Source organism: Mangifera indica, chromosome 4, assembly GCF_011075055.1.
Source record: "Mangifera indica cultivar Alphonso chromosome 4, CATAS_Mindica_2.1, whole genome shotgun sequence".
Lineage (NCBI taxonomy): Eukaryota > Viridiplantae > Streptophyta > Magnoliopsida > Sapindales > Anacardiaceae > Mangifera > Mangifera indica.
In genome coordinates, this window is record NC_058140.1 from 2,876,825 (window position 1) to 2,895,187 (window position 18,363).

The 18,363-nt window shown below is 27.0% G+C and overlaps 1 protein-coding gene across 1 annotated transcript; it reads right to left on the minus strand.

The window, feature by feature from the left end:
• Window positions 1-4,302: 4,302 nt before the first annotated feature.
• LOC123213148 (plasmodesmata-located protein 6) lies at window positions 4,303-7,008 on the minus strand. Its single transcript, XM_044632519.1, has 3 exons — window positions 6,131-7,008; window positions 4,685-4,819; window positions 4,303-4,547 (listed from the first exon to the last, which is right to left on the minus strand). Exons 1-3 carry the CDS (start codon window positions 6,861-6,863, stop codon window positions 4,537-4,539), a joined length of 879 nt encoding a protein of 292 aa, XP_044488454.1. The 5' UTR covers window positions 6,864-7,008; the 3' UTR covers window positions 4,303-4,536.
• Window positions 7,009-18,363: the final 11,355 nt, after the last annotated feature.

An 18,363-nucleotide genomic window follows, 5' to 3' on the forward strand; every position in this document is an offset into this window, starting at 1 on the left:
TTTGATCTAATTTGATTTTGCAATCAAATTACGTATACTTTTAAGTTTGATTAGCTTAAATATTAAACAATTAAAAAGGAATCATCAAAAAAAAAAAAGTTAAAAGGAAAAAAAAAAACATTTGAATATGACAAAATCGTTGAAGAGGAAAAGAAAAAAAAGGTAATGTGCAAACTTTTAAACTCAAGTTCTATGAGTTTATTTACACTAAAATATGCATTTAATATCTATAAGGAATCAACTACTCACTATTCAATTTGAAATGACCTTTCCTATCATGCTACAAGCAAAAGCATCTTCATTTTTTTGACTATCTTTTTCTAATTAAGTTTGAGTTAGACCAACTACTTTGCCTAACTCATACAAACCACATATTTTTGCCCATTCTTATACTCTTTTTCAACAACACTATCAACAAAACAATCTCAAAAAACCTACCACATCCTTACTCCCATCTTTTTCTTTTTTTTTGTCCAAACACTAAAAAACAAGTATTCACTAGTACCTTCATAATACCCATTTTAATATATGGTCTCAACTTTAGGTTAAAGAAACTAATACAAAGTCTTTGTAGCTATTGTGACATTCAAAGTCATAGCTTAGGCCATAATAGACATTGCTTTATATTTGTTCTAGTAGCTTCTTATTAGTCATTGCCCTTTGCTTTGTTCATAGTTCAATTATTTATCAAGCTACTTTGCATATTCTTTCAATTGGGTTGCTATTCTTGCCGACCAAAAGGGGGGAATTGAAAAGATATAAAAAGGACAATCATGAACCATGGATGAATTAGATGCTAGGTGAGATATTGAGAAGATTGTCCTTTTATTATAATAACCACAACTTTTTGTTTTGGTTATTTTTTTTATCGTGTCATCAGTATGTATAAATTTGATATAATTTGATTTTAGATATAACACAATGAAATTAGTGTTTTAAAACCTATTTATTCAATCTAAATCAACTTAATCAAACTGTCATACTAACGTAAGTATATAATGCTTTGTTAATTTTGCATTGCTAGTCGTAAGATAGTGACAAATATGTCATTAAACTAAATTTATCTTTTTTTAGATTAATATAATATAATATAATATAATATATATAATTTTAATTGTTTTATTGACGTTACCAATTCTACGAATAATTAATTATCAATCAGATCAAACAAAACATGAAATGATCCTTTAATCGTGTCAATGCCTTATTTGGGTATTTAAAACATTGAATGAAATCATCACACTTGTATACTTTTTCTATTAGTTCTTTACAAATGAAAATATTAAAAAGTTGTAGCTTATTTTAAGGTAAGGTATATTAATATGAGAATTTCTACTACAAACCAATCCTTTTATAAGTAAAGCTTGAATTAGATAAGTGTTTAAATGGCCACATTTGATGTTGAAGCCAGGACATTGATCCTTGGCCTCGAATTTTCAAGGTTGAATTCCTAGAATTCCTTTAACATGAACGTTTTTTCAACCCCAATTTTAAATATTAATGAATACTATTGTTACCATACATTATGTAATTAAATTATTTTATTTTATTTTTTATTTTTAATTTAAAATTGTACATCACATAATATGTCAATCGTTCATACTCGTTTTATTAGTATATAAAATAGTATTATTTATAGAAAATAAAATTATTAGTGGATGAGGAGATTACTAAATGTTGGTGTTTAAGATGTAAAATAAACTTCTAAGTGAATCAAGTGTCTAGTGTTGAGTGTACAAAATCTTTAATTCAACTATATACTTATTCTATAATATTCATCAACTGAATGTATATACCATATGATAAAATTATCCAATTAATTCTTTAATGAAAAATAGACCCCGCAAATTAGTTTAAGTTATTGAATTGGGAAATTGATGCTATGAAAATTCAGCAACATCAATGTCATTGCATTAGATCTTTAATTGTTTCGAAAATTTTGAAAACTTTCCTATGGTGAAGATTGCCATTAAATATTGATAGCTACAATTAAGATAACTGTTTCAACAACTTAAATGCTCAAGAGGGATGCTAGACGTTGATATTTTTTATACATAATTTAAATATATAGATGATGTGTTATTATGTGATTGTGTGTTATTTTATTTTTAATTCAAAATCATTCAATTATATAATAACATATAATTTATATACCCAAATTATATTTAAAAAATGTATACACATAGTTTTGTTGAATGCTCAATTGTGTTACCGAAAATCTCATGGGAACTACAGAAAATGATTGCTAACAATGTCATTTATTGATGACCCTTAAATGATAGCTTAAGTAGTAAAAGATGAGATTTTATATATAAAAAAATATGAATTCAAGTCTATTTTAGTGACATATCGAGATTAAACTATTAACTCTAAATTTGTTTTATTCAATATGCTTAGTTTAATCTTAAAAATGATAATTTAACTCGAACGGAGGGTCGTTATAAGAAAGAAAAAAAAGTCATTTATACAAGAATAAATTGACAAACTGACATTAAAAAACAGACAATTGATAATTATATTATGAAATAAAAGGTGGCAAAAATTGATTCAGTAGGCAAGAAAGGTTAAAGTGAATCCATCATATAACATAAAAGATCATTTAAATTTCCCCTTTTTTTATTCTAGGCATGACCATCTGCCCCCATTTATTTGTCATGTCTCCGGTCATATTTTATAATTTTTGCTTTTGGGTCTTTCTTATAACTTTATCAAATTTCTATACATTCCACAATACTTTTCAATATTGTATGGTAAACATCACTTAAACCCTTAAAGTTTGTTTTGTGTCTTTATGCCAACAATATCCCCCTTGCTTTTAATTAATAAAACTGTGTGTATCCAGTTTTGAATATTTCATTAAATATTCACATAGTGTGTCATTATGTGATTTTGAATTAAACATAAGATAACAATAACAATAAATCATATGCTAAAAATTATTTGGGTACTCAAAATAGGGTCCACATATCATTGCTTGATTTTAATAATATATATGTACTAATATGTGTCCTAACAATGACATGTCATCACCCAATCATATAGTAATACGTCATTATTAATATACAAATTAGTACTCATTGTAAATACCTATAGTCTTACTCAACAAACAAACCTTTCTCATTATCCTATTATTTTTGCTTTGAATGGTCGATCACTTAACAGTCGAAAACTCCACATGTATTTTTCCAATTTTTTCTATCTAATATTCAATTTTTAGGTACTTAAAAAGCATTTCAATTGTTAAAAAAGGAGATATTATTAATATTTTTGAAACCATGTTGGGTTTTGTTTATATTAATCTAAAAATTAGAGGTTAGATATAAAACTTGTGACATGTATGTAAAAGTATTCACATCCATAAAACAAGAGGTAGTGTCTTTTTATAGTCATGATTAAGGGTACAAAGGCTAACCCAAAACATTAGAAGAAGATTGTAGATTTAAGGACCAGATTGGGACAGATTGAGAACATCTAAGCTAAAAATAGATTAAAGCGAAAAAGCAAAAGAATAATAGATGAGAGAGAAGATTCTTCACAAAATTTTATTATCAACATAACCCCACAAGTATTGAACTTCTCTTTGTTGGTCCCTTAAATCCAATTCTAATTGTCTCCTTCAATTCACCAATAAAATCGTTTGTCACTTCATGTATATACTCCACTAAATAAAGAGTATAATATTGTCTTGTTCGTTGATTGGATTTCAATAAACATCTCTAAATATGTTAAATGTTTTTCCTTTTTCTGGAAGCAAAAATGTTCAATGACACTCTATCAAGCAGAACAATATTATGTGTATTCAGTTTTGATTATTTAATTAAGAATTCAAATGATATAATCATATAATATATATTATCTGAATGCCCAATTAAATAATTTCAATTGTGTATATATTATTTTATTGACATCAAGCTATATGTCAATAATTGTGTATAAATTTGCTAGCTTCAAACCTTATAATTACTTTCTTTTATAAGTCAATTTTTTCAGTGATGAGAAACTCTATTTAGTGAAGATTGATCTTCACATCGATAAATTTTAGACGGACTAATCCAACAATTCATCAAATCACAACTAATAAGACGGAAACTCAACAACAATAATTTGGGGAAAACTAAAAGATGATGAATTATTAGAACAAGGTGGCTTATGAATAGACCAGAAATCAAGCAATTAAAGTATCATAATGAAACTTTTGGATGAAATGAAATTCTGCCAACTCTTAAACGTAAGTTAGCAAAAAGCTAAATTTACATCAACAAGAAAAGCACTAAAAACCCAACTCAAAAAAGAAAATCCCTCTTAAGAAAAGTGATTGATTTCACTAATTATTAGTAGTAGTAAGAGTACAAATAATTGGAGACAAGCTTACATGGGTTAAGAGGTGTGGAATCTTTCAGTCTTTTCACCTGTTTCGAGAAAACATATTTCTTCAAGGCTTTCTTTAAAGGCAAGAACAAAGAAACTTACAAAGGAGAAAGAAAACAAAACAAAACAAAACAAAATACTTTTTCCTTTGTATATTTACAAAATGTATCATTTCCCATCTGCAAAATTGAAAGATTTAAGGGGGAAAATAATTAGTCCATTGAGAATTTTAATGTCAAAGAGAAAATATTGAAACATAATGAAGGTGGTTATGAATAAACAATGATAAATGATAAAAGGAAGTAGCTAGGGTTACCTTTGTCTCCCTCGTATACTTTTCTTAGGAAAGAAAGGAAAAGAATGAGAAGAGCAACTCCAGCAATGAGTCCTATTAAGATGGCAAGTGTCTTCTCAATTTCTTCATCGTTGTTGTTGTTGTTGTTGTTGTTATCTACGTCCAAAATTATAAGTAAAAGAATTAGAATAACACTAATATCCCATATAGTAATTCTACATGCATACAGTCTTAAATATTTTATTAAATATTCAGATGATATATCATAATGTAATTGAATATTTTTTTATCTTTAATTCAAAATCAGTTAATTATAAAATGATATATCATCTAAATACTTAATTAAATACTCAAAATTAAATATACACAATTTTATTGTATCCAATAATAGGCAACTAATTTTGACAACAAAAAATTTACACATGAAAATTCAAGAAAGTTTGAAAGTGATGAGGCTCTAAACTTTATATTAGCATTGGATGCTTTCCTTTTTATTTCTAGGAAGACATTAATTCAAAGTGGGACCTCATAATTTTTTTTAAATTTTCATGTTATGTAAAGTTATAATCTTGGTGCTTTACAGGTAAATTTGAATACTAAAAAAGTCCACATACCCAATAGTCAAACAGTAACCCTTATAAGATTGAATAATGTTATCTGTATCCAGTTTTGAGTATTTTAATAATATATTATTAAATTATTGAGAGTTATTTTGTTATTAATTTAAAATTATTTAATTATATAATAATATATTATTTAAATACTTAATTGAGTACTCAAAATTAGATACACGTAAATTTATTGAATCGAATTTCATTATCTCCCTTTATACCCATTGAAAGTTAAAACCTTGAACACGTTTAATGCAATGATAATGCTAAAATATTCAACTAATTCATTGACAATAGATTCATGTTGAAGCATATGATCCAACCTTTTCCTTAAATTAATAAAAAAAATTTCAACCATTCAAGTCACAATCACCCTTGTTTCATACAAGCCATATATCCAAAGTCATATAGAACCAGACATTTTTCTCCTTATATTGCTAAATATGTATAAATAATTATAAAATAAAACCGAATTTCCTTCCATAAAAATTATCAATAAAAAAATTTTATATGCGAATTTTAGTGACAATCATCAAAAATTTTTTTGTGATGATGATATTATATGAGAAAACCTTTTTTTTTTTTTCCTTATAATGTGACAAAGCATGGCTAATTTGATTAAACAAAGTCTCAAATTATTTAGACAGGGGAAAATTTTCTTTTAGTCACCCTTACTTTGAAAATTCACATTAAAATGAAGAGATTTGGGGGGGGGGGGGGTGGTGTCGGGGGTGGAGGCGAAGCTAAATTTGCGCATTTTGCTATAAGGTTTTAAATAATTTTGTTTAAATCCCGCTAAATTAAGTCGGAAAAATTAAAATAAACCACCACCTAACAAGGTGGCGAAACCGCTTACCGTTACCGCCGTTCGAGTGATCTCCGCCCTTGGAGTAGCGCGCATAGCATTTGGCCAAGTACATGTCACCCCACCTGGAGGCCGCACAGTCCGTTTTCAGCAGTCCGATCGCGTCAGATAAACAATCCTGACACTCGCTCGCACTCAAATCCCCTACGCACTGTGCCACGCCGGATAAATCCCCCGATCCGCCAACTCTATACGGCTTGTAGCTCCCATCACTCGCAGCTAAATAACCCAACAACGAATCACGCCGAGTCAACGTGTCCGAGTCGTACGCAAGCGACGGTCCACATTTCCTCACTACAACCGTCTTGTCCTCCACCCCTAAAAACGATGTGTTATCGTATTTCACGAAACAGCCCTCCAGCTGCAGCGCGCCGCCGCAGGAGTTGGGACAGATGGTGCCGAGTTGGCTGACGGCGCGGGCGACGCAGCGGCTGCAGTCGGCGCTGTTGAGGTCGCCACGGCATTGGAAGAGGCCGTAGAGGGCTTCCTGTGAGGTGGAGGAAGGGATGGTGAAGTTGTTGTAGGTGGTGAAAGCGGCTGAGTTGACTATCGAGGTGAGCATCGAGTTAACGCTGAACTCGTAGGGTGAGCCCGTTGTGTATTTGAGCTGGGAGCAGCCGCCGAAGACGAAGGTGTCGACGGCGGAGGAAGATGGGGTTGCGAAAAGTGAGAAAGTGATGAAAAGAATTGGAAGAAGAAAGAGAAGTAGAGGGATGAAAGACATGTTTAAGTGATATGGAAGGTTGAAGAAGATGATGGAGAATAAGTGAAGGAATAATCTGAAGAATTTTAATGGAGAAATGAAAAAAAGGAGAGAGCTTTTTGCAGAGCAGTGGAGAGGAGATGCTTTAAGGAGAATTTACGTAAGGAAGAGACTTACTTGATATATATTTATTATCTTGCCATGTGTTCGTTATATGATTGTTTTTTTTTTTTTTTAATTTAAGTTTTTAGTTACATTTTTTTAATATTATATGATAAATAAAAGGTAGATTAGTTACTGAATTTATATTATTTTCAACCAAATGGATAAACAAATTTATGTGTTTTGTATTTTTAAATTAAAAATAAAATAAATAATAAATTAGAGCTCGTCTTTTCAGTAATTTTTTCCTTCAACGAATTAGTTTTTCCCTTTTTAACGATTTTTTCTACTTTTTCTTTGACAATTTTTTTCTATTTATTCTTTAATGATTTTTTTAGATTTAAACAAGCTAAACTCAATTTTAAGTAAATTATTTTAGGTTTGAGTCAAACTCGAGATGCCACTTGCTCAAACTTGACTTAGTCAGTCGCCCTTAGCCACATTAGTTTGAGATAGATAATCAAATTCTGCTTCAATTATAAACTTTTGTATGATGAATGCATAAAATAAAATTAGAAAGGCCAAAAGACTTGTACTCACCCAAGATATAGTGAAATTTTAAAGTCTCACTCTCCAACTTTAAAAAACCCAAGAGCAATACTATGTGTACCTACTTTGGGTATACAAATGTATACACACTCGTATGTGTCATCATATGATTGGTTATTATTTTATTGTTAATTCAAAATCATTCAATCACATGATGACACATATAAATGTGTATACATTTGTATATTCAAAGTGGATACACATAGTTTTATTGAAAACCCAAATACCTATTTATAAGCCAAATTTTGTTAAAATTTTTAGTTAAAGTTAAAGGTAAAATCATTATTTAACAAAAAAAATTAAAAAACTAAAGTTTTATCACATTTTTCTCTCTCAATTTAAAAATCTAACAATTTACCTTTCACTTAAAGTTTGAAAAATGACAATTTCTCCTCAAGGTTTTCTCTCATTCTCTCCGATAACTATTTTTTTTGATCATCTTCATTTGATTTTTTAGATGAAAACATTTTGTCTTTGTTTGAAACGGAGAAGATAGTCTTCGTCTATGATGAATGGGGAAAAAAAGAGGCGATTGGTCAAGATAGAAAAAGGAGGGAATATCGGTCTATGGTTAAGAAGGATGAGTCATTGAAGCGGAGAGAAAGGGGGTAAATTGCCACTTTTTTAAACTTTAGATAAATAGTAAATTGTTAGATTTTTAAATTGAGGAGAAAAAATAAGATAAAATTTTAATTTTTTAAAATTTTTTATTAACTAATAATTTTACCTTTAACTTTAATTAAAAATTTTAACGAAAATTAGTTTATAGATATACATTTAAATTTTTTAAAATTGAAAAATAAAACCTTCATATTTCAATAGAACTTGGTGGGAATAAGTCTTTTGGCCAATAAGGAAAATGGAAATTTCTACCAAGGATGACTCAAGACTTAAAGAGAGTTGACGACGACTCTCAGGAATGGAAGCTTTTAAAGCTTATAATTAAATAATGTATAAAGTAGGTGTAATTTAACTACAATCTAACGTAACCCTAGACTTTAAGAAGTAGACTTGGAAATAAAAAACATATTAAAATAAGAGTTTAATTTATTAATTTTTGGTGGAAAATAGCAAAAAGTATGAATGTGACTTATCAAATACTTAACCTTTATTAGATTTGACACCCTAACTTATAAAAATTAAATCCTATGGGTCGCCTAATAATTAATTTTCAAATTTATTTAATTTATATTGAATTTAAAAGATATAAAAATAAATTTTTTACTAACAATATGCTCAAGTCACTTTCATAAATTAGGGTTGAAGATATTGCCTTCATTTTCATTACCACTTCAATGAAATTTGCATTAATTATTTCTTTTGACTAATGTTTTCAGATAGGTTTTGACTCGTTAGACTAATGACAATGACATAAATAAATTTTATATATTAATACATTTATTAAACAAATTTAAATATAAATATTTTCAATCCGATAATATCTATTATTAGTCATGTGCAAGAAAACCCAAGTTCGATTTGTTTCATTCTCAATAATTGGTTTTAAGTTTTAACTATTTATGGTAATATCAACATGGCCGCGTTTGGTTTTAGAGTTTAAAACAAGGTTTTTGACTACTAAAAACTAATTTTGCTAATTAATAAGTCTTTATATTCAAATTTCTTAATATTTGATATGAATTATACAAGAAATAAGACTAATTAATCCGAAAGAAAAAATTATTATAAAATTAAGAAAAAAGGATATATTTTAACAAATGAAAAAAAATGTTAATTATGCATGACTTGTAAATAAGATGATCCTTTTATTATTAGATAAGAACATTTAAAAAATAAATATTACTAGAAATAAATATACTTTTGTAATATTTATTAATAATTTGGAGTATTCTACAATTCTGGTTTTTCTTTATTATTATTATTTTTTGCAATATCTTCCTACAAGTCGTTGGTTTGGTGTATTTAAATAATCCAAAATGTGAAGCTGCATGGAAATATCATCTTGCTTTCCATTGACAAGACTTCATGTCTCACATTATTATCCGTTAATTCAGGTCAAAATTATTGTTAAATAATTGATTTATTTATTTTTTAATTTAAGAAATATTAAAAGGTGAACTTATCCTATTATTCTTGTCGTTATACATAATTTAAGAAGGCCAAAAGAATTATTCCTACCCAAATATTCCCCACGTTATGTTCTTATCCATTGATTTTAAAACTGAAACATTCATCCATTAGTTTAAAAAACATAAACACCAACCCATCTATTAATTTTTAAGGTTATTATCAGAGATAAAATCATTATTTAGCAAAAATATTAAAAGAACTAAAAAATTATCATAGTTTTCTCTTTTTTATATTTAAAGTTTAACAATTTTATCACATTTAAAGTTTGAAAATTAACCATTTTCCTCTATGATTTTCCAGTCACTATTGTCAATAGTTGGAGACTGTGACGGTCACATTCTCTCTCTCTTTCTCTCTATCTTAGTCCATTTCTAACCATCATCGAATAGTTTGATATTATCACCGAGACAAAGACATTTATTTTTGTTGGAAAATAGTTATTTTTCAAACTTTGAGTATGATGAAATTGTTAGATTGTTTAACCCGAGGAGAAGGGAAAATGTGATAAATTTTTAGTTATTTAAAATATTTTTGCTAAAATTTTTAGTATTTTTTTACATATTTTTGTTAAATGATAATTTTACTCTTGACAGTAATTTAAAAATTAACAAATAAGTGAGTGTTTAAGTTTTTTAAAGTTAATGAGTAAAAACTTGAAAAAAGAGTATTCTTTGGGTGGGAATAAATCCTTTGGCCTTTAAAAAAACCTTTGGTTTAAAATAATTTTTTATTATTATATCATTTTGTTTGATTTATCAAGTAATAAATAATTTTAGTAATATTATTTTATTTAAGGTAATTTGATAAGTAATGTAGGAGTATTCCAAAAACTATATACATAAACAATAAGTATAAATTTGTGCATAAACAATACCATATCACTTATGTGATTGAGTGATTTTGAATTAGAGATAAAATAATATTCAATTGCACTGTCACATATCATTATTTGCGCACAAGTTTATGTTTATTATTTGTGCATATAATATTACTCTTAAAATATTATAGAAGTAATATTAATTTTGTATAAATGTTATCCTTATTTATTATTATTTAGGATAAAAATACTCTTATTTTCAATTAAAATATAGTAAAGATATTGAAATAAAATAATAATTTAAAAAATTAATTTAATTAATTAATTTTTATATTTGATAGCAAAAATAATTATAATATTTTATTAAGATGTAAAACATTTTAGATTATATACAAAATAAATCACCAAATATAATATTAATTTATATTCATAATTTTTTAAGAATCTACAAGTAAAATAATATATTAATATTTTTTCTTACTCTTAATTAAATATAATAATTATTTTACATACCAATTTTATCAAATATAACGATAATTTATATTCAATAATATTACAAATAATTTATCTTTTTGTTAATCTTTCATTTTTTGTAATAAAAAAATTTTGGTTAAATACCTTTTTCTTTTCTAGAATCATTAACAACTATTTTCAAAGGAATCTAATACTTCAATTAAAATATTCAACACATTTTTCTCAAATCTAATGTTTTTGTTACATGCTAAAAAGAAACGCATGCCATTGAACCAAAAAACATTTTTTCATGAAAGTTTTAGAAAACACATGCTTATTATTTTATCAAAAGCAATATTATATGCATACGATTTTGAATACCCAATTGAATATTCAAATAATGTATTATTATCTAAATATTTTAAAATCCATAATCACATCATCTAAATATTTAAAACTAGATATATATAGTTTTACTATTTCATTAATATGTAGCGGTGGATAACTAACTAGAAAATAAAGTTGGATTTGAGCCGAACCCAGTTGAGCTTAATCTCTCTTTAAAAAAGCTTGAGTTTAACTCGTTTCAAAAGAGTTAAGTGCAAATTTGAGCTAGTCACAAGCTTTAAGCTTGACTCATTATTGAAACGATATCGTTTTAATATTTATTGATCAAAACGATATTGTTTTGTATCAAATTTTTTATGCTTGTGAATTTGATAAGTTTAACACTCTTAAAACTGGAACTTGTTCGAGCCGAATTTTTGAATTCAGTCCTATAAAAAAGATAGGGATTCTTCTATTACTTTTCTTCTAGAAGAACACCCAGAAAGTGAATATGGAAAACTAACTACTGAGCCACATGGATCTGTGAACCAGATGAATTTCGAGCTTTCCATAAAGATCAACGTGAAGAAAAGAGAGATTAGGATGATCGGGTTGACAGCCGTTACACACATTTTCATTCTTGAAAACAAGAAAGACACAAAACATTTTATGAAAGCACGATTAGGATGAATTGAGTTAAATAATGTAAAAGAGACTCAATCATTTGGGCAAATGAAAAGGATAAACTAATAAGGAGACTGTGGACAAAAGTGAAATAATTAATTTCATATAATCTTATAATATCTTTTATGTTGTCGTTAATTATATGGTAGATAGTACTTGAAAAAGATGATTCCAATGGCCATGAATCTACTTTGTCTTTTTAAAATTTTTTTTAGGGCCAAAACACTACTTCCCACCCAATATTCGATAAAATGATAAATTTTTACTATTTAAATTTAAAATACCAAATTTTTATCTGTTATTCATTTCTGATTTTGATAGTAAATTCTGATAAGTAAAAGGGGATAAAAGTCTTTTTATATAGATTTTTTATTTTTTTTCTTGTTCTTTTAATTTTCCTTTCTCCTTTATTCTTTTTTATTTTTCTTTCTCATTTATTTTTTTTCTATCTTTCATTTTTAAAAGTTTGGGAGTAAATTATAATTTTTTAAAATATTAAAAATGTTAACAAATACTTTTGACAGCTGGAAAAAATAAACTTAGAGCCATTTTTTAAATTTCAATAAGACTTTTAGTAGTTTCAAAAAAGCGATACTTACATCCTCAAATATCAGACAAAAATGTAATATTTACAAATTGATTTAAGTTATGATATTTTTTAATAGTTTGATAAATTTTTAAATAAATAAAAATATATTGATAATTTGATATTTATATTAAATATTAATAATAGTTTTGTAAGTTCGGTAAATAGCAAAAGAGGTACTCTTAAGAAAACTAAATAGATTTATTAACAAAAGTGGATGCTGTATGATAATTTGATCTTTTGAAACTTAAATCACTATTTCGTTAAATCTTAGATGGAAAATAGTCAATCGACTTTTCTTTTTTTGGCGACGTATAGTTGGTTGGTGAGAGAATTTATTAGTTCCAATAGAGGCCCACGGGGCAAAGTCTTCCCAACATTGGTGAATGGTCTTGCGAAATATAATATAAAAAATTTCTCCTCTACACTTAGAATGACTTTAAAATTGAATTAATAATTATTAGATATGTTAATTTCAATCCGAATTTAGAATCTTCGGTTTGCCTTTCTTTAAAGGAGAGAAAATTTTTCAAAAAAAATGAAAAAGAGGATAAAGACAGAGACTAAAAAGATCCTTACAACTGAAGACGAGGATTTATAAATCCCATCCCTAGCCCACCTTGTCCCCACCTATTTATATTAATATATTTATTTAAAATATCACAATATTCTTATGGTTTTATATTATATATACATATATATATTTTAAATTTATTTATATTTTTTTGTTGTGTATATTAAGATAGTTAACATATGTTATTTGTGATATTTAAAATAGTGAGTTGATTTTACTTTTAATTAATTTTTTTGTTTAATATGTTTATGTTGTGTTTAAAATGTACATGAAGTGGATTTTTCTCTACAGGTACTAAGACGATGAGAGAATTTTTTCAAATGAGTAGGGAATGGAGAGAACATTTTTTCGCATGCATAGGAAACATGAAATCTTTATCCTTCTTATAACGGCGATAGACCAAGGATGGAGATGGAGATGGAGATGGGAAATAGGATACTTGGTCCATCCCTCCCTATTGTCATCCCTAATAATTATTATTATTGAGTAATATTATATATACATATTTTTAATATATAATTTATATATATAGATAATATACCTGAGTGTTATTTTATATTTAATTTAAAATTATTAAAGTTGATTTTAATTACTTTCACATTAGCTTGTGAAAAATAAAAATTTAATTAAATTTGATCGGGCCCTCCGGTTAAAATCCTGATTTGTCTCAGTTAAAAATGGACGTAAAATTGACAAACATAATAGTGGAAACCCTATTAATAATTTCTTTACAATTTTGTCTCATGTGGACGGCCAAAAATTCTCCTTCAAACAGGCAACTTTATATTCACATGAAAGCAAATACAGCTTCGTGGTTGGAGACTCATATCATGAAGAAGACGTCGTCGTTGTGGAGGAGCAAGAAGTAGTTGTTCCATCAACTTAAAGAGAAAGAGAAACGAAGAAAGAGATTGTAGATGAAAGGAAAGTCACATTCATATTTAATAATGAAAATGAATTGAACAGCGATTTGAGTTTGCAATTTTGAAATAAAATTATGTGCCCACAAAACACTTTACAAACATTGTCGTTTTGTATAAAAGATAAAGCTTTGCAGGACCTCCACATAGCTCCATGCCTTCTGGGTTTAGCCTTAGATAGCTTATTTTCATGTTAGGTGCTGGATTCATCGTGCTCTTGTCTGGAGTTTGAGCTGGCCCTCTATTGTTCATGCATGCATAGCTAGGGTTTGTGTATCACATAAATTGTTTTGAATTTTATGTATATATCATGTTTTTTCTTGTATAATACTTCCAGCAGTGCAATTTGAAAGTTTGATTGATCCATGTGGGAAGGATTTTAGTTTTTTCTTTTTTAAAGATTTCTTGATACGAAACGATCTATTAAAGGTAAAATTAGGATTTCATATTAGGGAGAATTGAAATTCTATTTCAAAATTTATACTTAATTATAACCAATATTTTTATGACGATGGGTGACATAAGTACTTGATATATTCAAAAGAATTTAACTAAATTGCAATGGTTAAAAAGTTAAAAGGTGAAAATTTTAGAACAATAAAAAAATTTAATATTTTGTCCGTCATTTTGAATGGTATAAAAAGGGATAGCCTTCTCTCATTTTCACACAAAAATTTTAAAATTTGATTTTTCCTTTTAATATCCAATAGTTTCTCTCTTAATTGTTAAGTAGTTTTAAGGTTTTGTTGTGATGGAGTTTAGATTTGATTCAGTTTGTACATCAAAATAAAATATTAGTGTTTTTTTTGCTATTTTTCCGTCGTTGTAACTCGAGAAACAAAGGAGGCAAAAATGAAAGGTCGGATATCCTATTAAAAAGGCAAAAATGAAAACCAAATTTGACCTGTTCCTATGAGTTAAAAGAATCATAACTCGTGAAGACAATTTATACAATTTTTTTTTTTTTGGATGAGGAAAAATAAAAAGAAAGAATTTTCATTTTATAAAAAAATGATGAAATAAAAATATTATTATTTTTAATAAGAAATTGGTTTTATTATTACAACCAATTATCAATCACATTATAACAATTTTTATTAATAATTTATTTTTGTTAAATTGTGCGTTACATCAAAATGGTAAGTGAACCCTTTAAGTTTCTTAACGTAGAACTCAAATTACAATAATTATTTGGTAAGACTTAGAATCCAGAAATGAAATATGAACTAATTAAGTTAATAGTTCTGTTTAGGATGAAATTGATTTGGCCAATAAAACTATAATAAAACTATGTACACAAATAACGATACATCTTAATATGAGTGAGTATTATCTTATTTTTAATTTTTAACTATCTAATTATATAGAGACACGTCATAGTTTGGACACAAAATTATATACATAATATTACTCAAAAAACTATATACATACAGTTTGAAATAGACATATTATGTGTCATAATGTGATTGAGTGATTTTAAATTAATGATTTAATCATATGATGACACATCAGTTATATATTCAAATGTGTATTTACAAATATGTGCACATAACATTGCTTTAATTTTCGAAACAGTAAAGCTATGTAAACATTATTTTGAGTATACGATTGAATATATAGATAATGTATCATCAAATGATTATGTGAGTTTGAATTATAAATAAAATAATATATAATTATATAATAACATATTATCAATATACTAAATTATATATTCAAAACTGCATACACATAATATTACCCACTAACAAAAGGTAACATTTCGCTTCTTTGATTTGGCCATGATTAATGACACCACAACTTAATAGCAAACTAATCTAATCTTCGGTTGCAACGACATCTTCGTTGCTTTGAAACGACAACAAGAAGTGATTATTGGAAATTTTACCTTTCTACTTTGCTTCATTTGATCAAGCCCAAGCATACCCACCAAGCTTTTCTAATTCTTTAAAAACCTAGAGGTCCTAGACAATAAGGAGGACTTATCCATACATGGGATTGGTGTTTAATTATCCCACTTACTAGTGAACTTTCTAGATTATATCTTATAGAAGGGCTTATCTTTATAGCATTTGTATTTATTCACCTAATTGACCAATGTGCTTCTAAGTAAGTTTCTATTCAATTTAAGTTATTTAAGCTTGAGTCTAGAATTAAGTCAAAGATTAGACTTATTATCATTGTTATTAAATTAAGTTTGAATTTTAATTCGTTAATGTCAAATTGATTTTTTTATAATCAAGTCGATATTAAGTTGAGGGTTATTTGGATTCAGCCTAGATTGAATCCAATCTTACTTCAATGACAATTTTTTTTTTTTTTTATCATGAGAATTTACATAATTGAAAATATACAACATAAAGTTACCATTATAATTATAAGCTTTTATTGAAAGAAAATAAAGATACACTAGCTATTTAGCTTTTGACTTAATGGTAATATATGATAAGATCTACCCAAAAAAAGACTTATATATATGAGTAATACTATGTTTATCTATTTTAAATACACAAATGAATACATATTTATATATATCATTACGTGAATGAATATTACATTATATTTAATTTAAAATTACTTAATCATATGATAAAACACATCAAGTATGTATCTATTTATATACTTAAAATAGGTACATATAGTTTTATTTCAAAATTATATATACCCATTTTAAATACGTAAATCGATACACATTTAATATGTTTTATTTTGTGATTGAATGGTTTGAATTAATAATAAAATAATAATTAATCATATAATAATATATATAAATATATACTTAAAGTGGATACGTATAAAAAATGTGTGCTCTCTCTCTATAAAAATAATAACTAATATAATTAAAATAGGGTGTTCAAGTATTTATTGGGCCATACAGGAAAGAAGTTGAAAATTTATAGCCCATAAATAGTTGAACTTTGAATTGAAATCCAACGCCTACTATTACATCCTTGGGCTTTGATATTTTTCCCTTTGTTAAAGGACCAATTATCCACTTATTTGAAGTAGAGCATCAAAATAAAAATTAAATCAAAATCAATTAGAATTGGCAACTAAGCATTAAATTTTCTAATTTATGATATCGGTTATTTTGTTTTAACAAATATAAAACTGAGTTTTTCTTATGCCAAGGTGGGATTTGTTTATAATGGGCATGGAACCAGTCTTTCTTCTATTAAGGTTGAAAAATCCAATATAGAGTGAATGATATGAGATCCACTTTGGGAGCATCAAATATTTCAACACATGATCAATTGATAAGAAATTATAGCTGAAACGTAAAAGGGCAGAATAATTTTACATGATTCATGTATAAACACAATTTATCAAAATCAAATTTTTGATTTATTTGGTTCAATGGTTGTGAGATTGATTATTGAACTTAAAATTTATTTTATTCAATATTATTAATTTAATATACGGCCTGAGTCTAGTGGGTTTCCTTATAACAAAAAACAAAAAAAAATTATATTCATGTAAAAGAAATTTCTATTTTATGATATTAGCTATTAAATCATCCTGAAGTATCCCCAAGTTGTTAGAAAATCAATCGTAGCGTTTAAAACATATCCATTTCCGTAATTTGGCTGACATAATCAGTACATGCCATGTTTCAGAAAATCTTATTTGGAAGACAAATAGTTTAAAATTTTCAACCAAGTATCTCTCATAGGACACAATGAAGATTAGTCAAGTTAATTCGTGAACCCAAGCCAAGAGAGCGATTCCCAATATAGGGCACACAAGATTTTAACAAAACAAATTCCTAATAAAAGTAAATATGTTCACTAGTATTGGAGTATAAGGACTAAAGTGTGACATTATAATTCGATTAGTGCCAAATTGAGAATGATCAGAATATAAGAGTCCTATTGGAATTTCTTGAAACGCATATATAAATTCATTGTATGCATTTTTTTTAATGAAAAACACTTTCTCTCACTCTTCTTCTAGAGTCTTGTCTTTTCTCTCTCCCCCTCTCCCTTTTTTGTTTAGTGATTAGGTTTTCGTTCTCTTTTTCTCTTTTTACCCAAATTTGTCTTTCATCTCAAATCCACTTATGGTATCAGATAAGTCACCATTCAAAAAGATATTATTCAAATCAATTTGTCTAATTTCTTGCAATATTTAGAATGATTCTAATTGTACTAGACTTCACTATAGGACTGAAGATTTTAAAATAATTAATCCCAAATGTTTGGTAGAACCCTTTGGTAGCTAACTTAACTTTGTATTTTTGGACAATGCCATAAACATTGTACATAACTTTCAAAACCCATTTACAACCAACAACATCCATATCTTTAGACTAAGGAACCAATGTCCAGACGTTGTTCTTTACTAAAGCATCAAATTCT